The sequence below is a fragment of the Sinocyclocheilus grahami genome, unplaced genomic scaffold (assembly GCF_001515645.1).
Source record: "Sinocyclocheilus grahami isolate Dianchi unplaced genomic scaffold, SAMN03320097.WGS_v1.1 scaffold267.1, whole genome shotgun sequence".
Lineage (NCBI taxonomy): Eukaryota > Metazoa > Chordata > Actinopteri > Cypriniformes > Cyprinidae > Sinocyclocheilus > Sinocyclocheilus grahami.
The window spans coordinates 1,034,088-1,040,409 of record NW_015505446.1 but is presented as its reverse complement, the minus strand read 5'-3'; the positions used below and the strand labels follow the sequence as shown (position 1 = coordinate 1,040,409).

Below are 6,322 nucleotides of genomic sequence, written 5' to 3'. Positions count from 1 at the left end.
AAAACACCATTTAATTTTTCAGACTGATGCATTGCATTTGAAAAGTAGAGGAGCAAGCTAACCTTTAATGAAATTACTTCATTTCCATGGAAAGATGAGGTGCGCATTTACTTGTAGAATCAAACCAATTACTATTTGATTTGAATTTTGTGTAGCTGCTTGAGGAGCATTAATTGGCTATTTTGTTTCAGATGCATGATTTTTATTATCAATGTGTTTATTTATTAGCATTAGTATCTTTCTGATAAGACCTTTTTAAATTACTTTTCTTCAGAGCAATCAATCTGATGTCTAGATTCAAGTTTGATTGTGCTATATTTTGCTAAAAGTGTTGATGCTGTAGAAATGTGTTCATTTTAAAATCTTGTGATCTTGTCATTTGCATACATTTTCTTTACAGTATTTTGTTCAGTACTTTGCATTGCAAGTTAATTAGCATAGTTTTTTTCCAGGTTAGTTCTAGCAATGATACAATGCACTTGGTGACCAGCTACTGGCCAAATACTCAAGTAGATTTTAGACACAGAAAATTACGTTCTTATTAGACTTTTGGAGATTTAATGTCACAAATATACTGATTGGTGTAAAATTAACACCAAACATAATGGATAGAACTTGCATTGAACCAGACAACTATGAGTTAATCCAGCTTGCCCTTCCATGTTTCAGGTTGCTGCTGAGTAGGTGGATTAATGATGCTCTGAATCCATGGATAATAGTGGGAAATTCGAGTGTATGCTGAGAGGTGGTCTCCATTGCTCTTGGTTTCGGAAAAAGACACAATTCCCTCTGCAACACCTCCACAAACAAGAGGACCCCCAGAGTCTCCCTGTGGATTATACCATTTGATTATTAGTATATCACAATGCACTGACACTGATACACCATACAGTAGATAAGAATTTGTGAGTGGTGCAACTTGAAATACCCGTGCTGGTTCAGCTGATCCCTCAGTGCACAGAGTGTCAGCCGTGCCACAGTTTTCAGAGTCTATCAGAGTCACGTTTGCTTCTTTGAGCACATTTGATGGAGACTCATCATGGTATTTTTTCCAGCCCCAACCCATGACCATGCAGTCCTTTTGGATTTGTTCATTCTCAGGTTTTGGAAAAGCGATAGTACTCACAATTTTGTTCAAAGTTGCTGGGGTTTTGAGCTGAAAGAGAAGATGCAGAGTTTGTGGTTCAGTCAATAACCACTACATTTCATTCAGTGTTTTTGGAGAGATTAAAGATAATGCATTCATTGCAAGTTAAGCTGAGCAAAAGTACATTCTGCAAATGTCAATGGCATGATACTAATAAAATTGTTAAATCTTAAATATTACCTTTAGAAGCATGATGTCATGATCTGTTCTCTTCATATTAAATTTTGGATGTGGAACGGGATCTACCTCTATACCGTCAGGTAAAACGTTGGTATCATTGACCCCCAAATAGACCATAAGATGACTAAAAAATTAAATAAATAAATAGATATCATAGAGACCAGAGTTACAAAATTAATATATATTTACAATACAAATACATGACTGCCACTTTGGTGGTCAAAAGTCCCTAATCTAAAAGACACTTAATGTTCAGTAATATTATCAATATGTCTCTGCACTGATAGCAACAGATGAGAGTAAAACTTGAACTGAACTAAACTGGATAATGACACTATTGTTTTCTTTTGTGCTGGTTAAGCTGAATCACATCTTGCAACATCAACTCTGTTTTTAAACTGTAACTAAGTTGAATCAACATTGAACTGACTTGAGCTGAATAATGATATTGCTGCCTTCTGTAGAGCTGCTTCAAAACTTGTAGAACTTTTCAAAACATATTAACTTTACAATGTTATTGAACTGAACTGAAACTGATCCATAATTTATTCTGCTATTTTCCTGTTTATTACTGTAAAGCTGAAACGATCTGTATTGTATAAAGTGCTACAGAAATAAAGGTCACTTGACTTGACAGCAGGTGTGTTTTCATAAACTTTTAGACAATAAGTGCCTGCACTTAGTTTGTATACTCTTTCTGATTCATGATTTTCTGACTGAAAATGTTAAAATATGATCATTTCACCTACCTTTGTTTACAGTGGGCAGCTGTCATCACATAATCCTCTCTTACCAAAAAACCACCACATGCTACTTTTGATATCTTATTACAAATGTAGACCATGTAGGGTCGACTGTGGGGAACGGAGACTTTACCACCAACAATGCCATCATGCATGGAGAAACCTAAAAAAGAGTTTAGTTCTATGAAACTATTCAACAGCATATTCTGGGAACACAGTGAACCTGTTGTACTGAAGTAGACTAGATGTAATTACCTGGAGTGCAGGAGCGCAGCAGTAGCAGACAAGTGATATGCCAAAGGATGCTCATTGTAGACAGCTCAGTTACGCTCTGTGTGCGCCACAGAGATGTTAGGTTCTGCTTTTATAGAGAGATTCAAGGGACTCACACCTGGAAGATAATGGCAGAAGCTGCAGTATGCTCTGCATCCAGATCAGTTTAACTGATCTAGCATTTAAAGGAAGAGTTGATCACAGGTCAGTGATTATCATCAACTTTTGTTGTTTCACAACTCACACTGTGGTGACAATATCAGAAAGTGCACACTATGGTCTTGATAGTTGCAAGAATTTCATTATCTGTAATGTTTGCAGCTTCTGGTACCTTGACTTCCATTCATGGCCATTTTTTATACATAGCCACTTGATCAGGTACAACTTTTACAAACCCCTTTGTCCCGAGAACAACCTGATTTCTTTGTGGTATGGATTTAGTAAGGGAGTGGAAATATTTTTAGAGATTCTGGTCTCTGTTGACATGATAGCATGATACAATTGCTGCAGATTTATCAGCTGCACATTCATGGTGTCATTATTAAATGATTAAATTTGATCCCCTGCTGATTTTGTAAGTTTGTCCACTTACAAAGAAATGAAGGGTCTGTCATTTTTATGGTAGGTTTATTTTAACGTATAGAGACAGAATACCAACCAAAAAATCCAGAAAAAACACATTATATAAAGGTTAGAAATTGATTTGCATTTCAGTGATTGAAATAAGTATTTGATCCCCAAGCAAAACATGACTTAGTACTTGGTGCAGAAACCCTTGTTGGCAAGCACAGAGGTAAGACGTTTTTTGTAGTTGGTCACCAGGTTTGCATACATCTCAGGAGGGATTTCGATCCACTCCTCTTTACAGATCCTCTCTAAATCGTTTGGCAACTCGAAGTTTCAGCTCCCTCCACAGATGTTCAATAGGATTGAGGTCTGGAGACTGGCTTGGCCACTCCATGACCTTAATGTGCTTCTTCTTGAGACACTCCTTTGTTGCCTTGGCGGTATGTTTCGGGTCATTGTCATGCTGGAAGACCCATCCATGACCCATCTTCAGTGTTCTGGCTGAGGGAAGGAGGTTCTCGTCCAAGATTTTACAGTACATGGCCCTGTCCATTTGCCCCTCAATGCGGTGAGGTCGTCCTGTACCTTTAGCAGAAAAACAGCCCCAAAGCATAATGTTTCCACCTCCGTGCTTGACTGTAGGGATGGTGTTCTTAGTCAGCATTTCTCTCTCTCCAAACACGGCGAGTAAAGTTAATGCCAAAGAGCTCAATTTTGGTCTCATCTGACAACAGCACTTTCTCCCAAGCCTTCTCTGAATCATTTTTATGTTCTTTGGCAAACTTTAAACGAGCCTGTACATGTGACTTCTTGAGCAGGGGGACCTTGCGGGTGCTGCAGGATTTCAGTCCATTGCATTGTAGTGTGTTACCTAAGTTTTGCTTGGTGACTGTGGTCCCAACTGCCTTAAGATCATTAACAAGCTCCTGCCGTGTAGTTTGGGGCTGATCCCTCACCTTTCTCATGATCATCCTTACCCCATGAGGCAAGATCTTTCACGGAGCTCCAGACCAAGGCCGATTGATGGTTGATTTGTATTTCTTCCATTTCCGAATAATCGCACCAACAGTTGTCTCCTTCTCGCCAAGCTTCTTTCTGATGGTCTTGTAGCCCATTCCAGCCTTGTGCAGATCTACAATCTTGCCTCTGACATCCTTTGACAGTTCTTTGGTCTTGCCCATGGTGGTGGGAGAGGTTGGAATGGAAGATATAGAATGTGTGGACAGGTGTCTTACACACCTAATGAGCTGACATTAGGAGCAACTTCTTAAAGTGGCAGGACTAATCTGTGTTCCACATGGGCACATAACCAATCTGTGGGAGCCAGAATTCTTGCTGGTTGGTAGGGGATCAAATACTTATTTCACTCACTGAAATGTAAATACATTTCTGGCCTTTATATAATGTGTTTTTTCTGGATTTTTGGTTGATATTCTGTCTATCTCCATTAAAATAAACCTACCATAAAAATTACAGACCCTTCATTTCTTTGTAAGTGGGCAAACTTACAAAATCAGCAGGGGATCAAATAAATATTTCCCCACTGTACTGGGTAATAATTTTGCCACTACAGTATATGTTTGGGTGTGATTTTCAATTTAAACAGTCACGTCTATTTTAATTACATTACACTATTTACACCTTTTTGAGCATGTAACCCAACCCCTACCCCTAAACGTAACCATTTGTCAATATAAAACACAGGATATAAAAGGCAGATACAACTACAATCACAATTTACTCAAAAAGTATTCATATTTCAAGTCTTCCAAACCAAAACGATTAATTTGTTAGAGGAACAAACATGATCACCATCTCCATACACCGTAAAGTGCAGTCTGTGTGCACAAATTCAAAAATTGCTTCCAGAAGAAGCGTTACGTCAGCTTTGGAGGTGAAATGCCATTGGCTCTTGTGTGCCTTGTGACTGATTGCATCATGCTAATGTTCGGGAGTATTTTTTAAATGAAATATGACAGCATTAACAGAGCAGGATCATTTTCAGCGATTAATACCTTGTGTTTTACTCTGTTCTTCGAATAAAGATATCGTATGGCTTCAGAAGACTCGGAATGCAACAGATAATATTTGTTAAATAATTATTGTTTAATCTATTTTCACACAATTACAAAACTATTATAAAATCTCAAATAACTAAAATAAATTAAATGTGTTTTTGCCTAATTTTTGATTGACAGGTGTGTTAGGCAATTAGGTGTTAAGCCACGGTCACACTAGACTTTGGGTGTTTCTCAATATCCCTCCTCGTTTCCTCGTTCCTCCGTCCTCCGTCCTCCATCCTCCGACCATCCTACGACCCGGAAACAGATCAAGCTCAGCCATCTTGTAGGACATCTCAATTCTCTGGGTGCTTCTCAATATCCATCCTCGTTTCCTCGCTCCTCCGTCCTCCATCCTACGACCCGGAAACCGATCAAGCTCAGCCATCTTGAAGGACATCTCAATTCTCTAATTGCACCGCGAGGAGGTGAGAATCGAGGAGTGAGGAGGCTTCCAGAGGAGCTATGAGCGAGGATACACAAGTGTTTTTCATTGAAAAATCTGACGCACGTTTAAATTCTCCTCCCCCTTCACATCTGTTGTAATCATTTTAATTTAGATTTACCCTTTGCAGTTTAAATAAACCATACATGTCATATACTTCAAGCAGGGCATCTTGCTTTATTAATATTTATTATGAATGTCTTTAATAGCAAACTTTTACAACATAAGTGCAGATCCATTTAGCTCAGCTGATGATGCTTTGAAGTGATGCTAAAGGGAGCGAGGATAGGCTATATCATTTCACTTAATTCAATTCCTCCGTCCTTGCGTCTTTTCCTTGCGTCCTTCCCTCGCATCCTGAAGGAGTGGAGCTAAGATGCGAGGAAAGCAAATAAGGATGCACAAATAAGAATTGAGAAGCACCCCTTGAGCATGCGAAATTAGTTTGGACTGTGCTGCGAAAAAGGGCGGAAGCTGGATATGACATCATGCGCCAAGGTTTTCACAGCACACACAACTCACCAGTCATAATTCTTTTCTATTTAAGTGATAACAATCAGTCACAAGTATAGTTAATCAAGTACACATACGCACACATACAAATCTCATGCAATAAAAAATCACATAAACTTACACATTTCACTGTTCAAACATACCATCCGCTCCTGTTTCCCTTGCCACCACAAACCAAGCCGCTTCTCTTTTTTATGTGATTTTATTTTATGATTTTTGTAATCTTTTAAAGTTGTGTTGTACAAAACATGATGTTGCGACTGCTAAAATTAGCTATTCCTCCATGTTTTAAATTTCTGTACTGAGAGGTCACTTTGTGATGTTTTGATCTTCTATTGGTCTCACGCACTCACGTGACGCGAATTCACATGTCAGAGTTCACCAAACTTGAACT

General features: G+C 38.6%; 1 protein-coding gene across 1 annotated transcript; it reads right to left on the bottom strand.

The window, feature by feature from the left end:
* Nucleotides 1–640: 640 nt before the first annotated feature.
* Nucleotides 641–2,399, bottom strand: LOC107599477 (chymase-like). The gene is made up of 5 exons (XM_016291072.1): nt 2,326–2,399; nt 2,077–2,233; nt 1,328–1,451; nt 929–1,156; nt 641–829 (listed from the first exon to the last, which is right to left on the bottom strand). The coding sequence occupies exons 1-5, from the start codon at nt 2,378–2,380 to the stop codon at nt 641–643; spliced, it is 753 nt and encodes a 250-aa protein (XP_016146558.1). The 5' UTR covers nt 2,381–2,399.
* Between the last annotated feature and the right edge of the window lie 3,923 nt (nt 2,400–6,322).

Coding starts and splice junctions, on each gene's coding strand:
- LOC107599477 (XM_016291072.1), bottom strand. CDS start 2,380: ATGAGCATCCTTTGGCATATCACTTGTCTGCTACTGCTGCGCTCCTGC. Junction 2,234..2,325: donor GCTGCGCTCCTGCACTCCAG/GTAATTACATCT, acceptor ACTCTTTTTTAG/GTTTCTCCATGCATGATGGC. Junction 1,157..1,327: donor ATGACATCATGCTTCTAAAG/GTAATATTTAAG, acceptor CTTCTCTTTCAG/CTCAAAACCCCAGCAACTTT.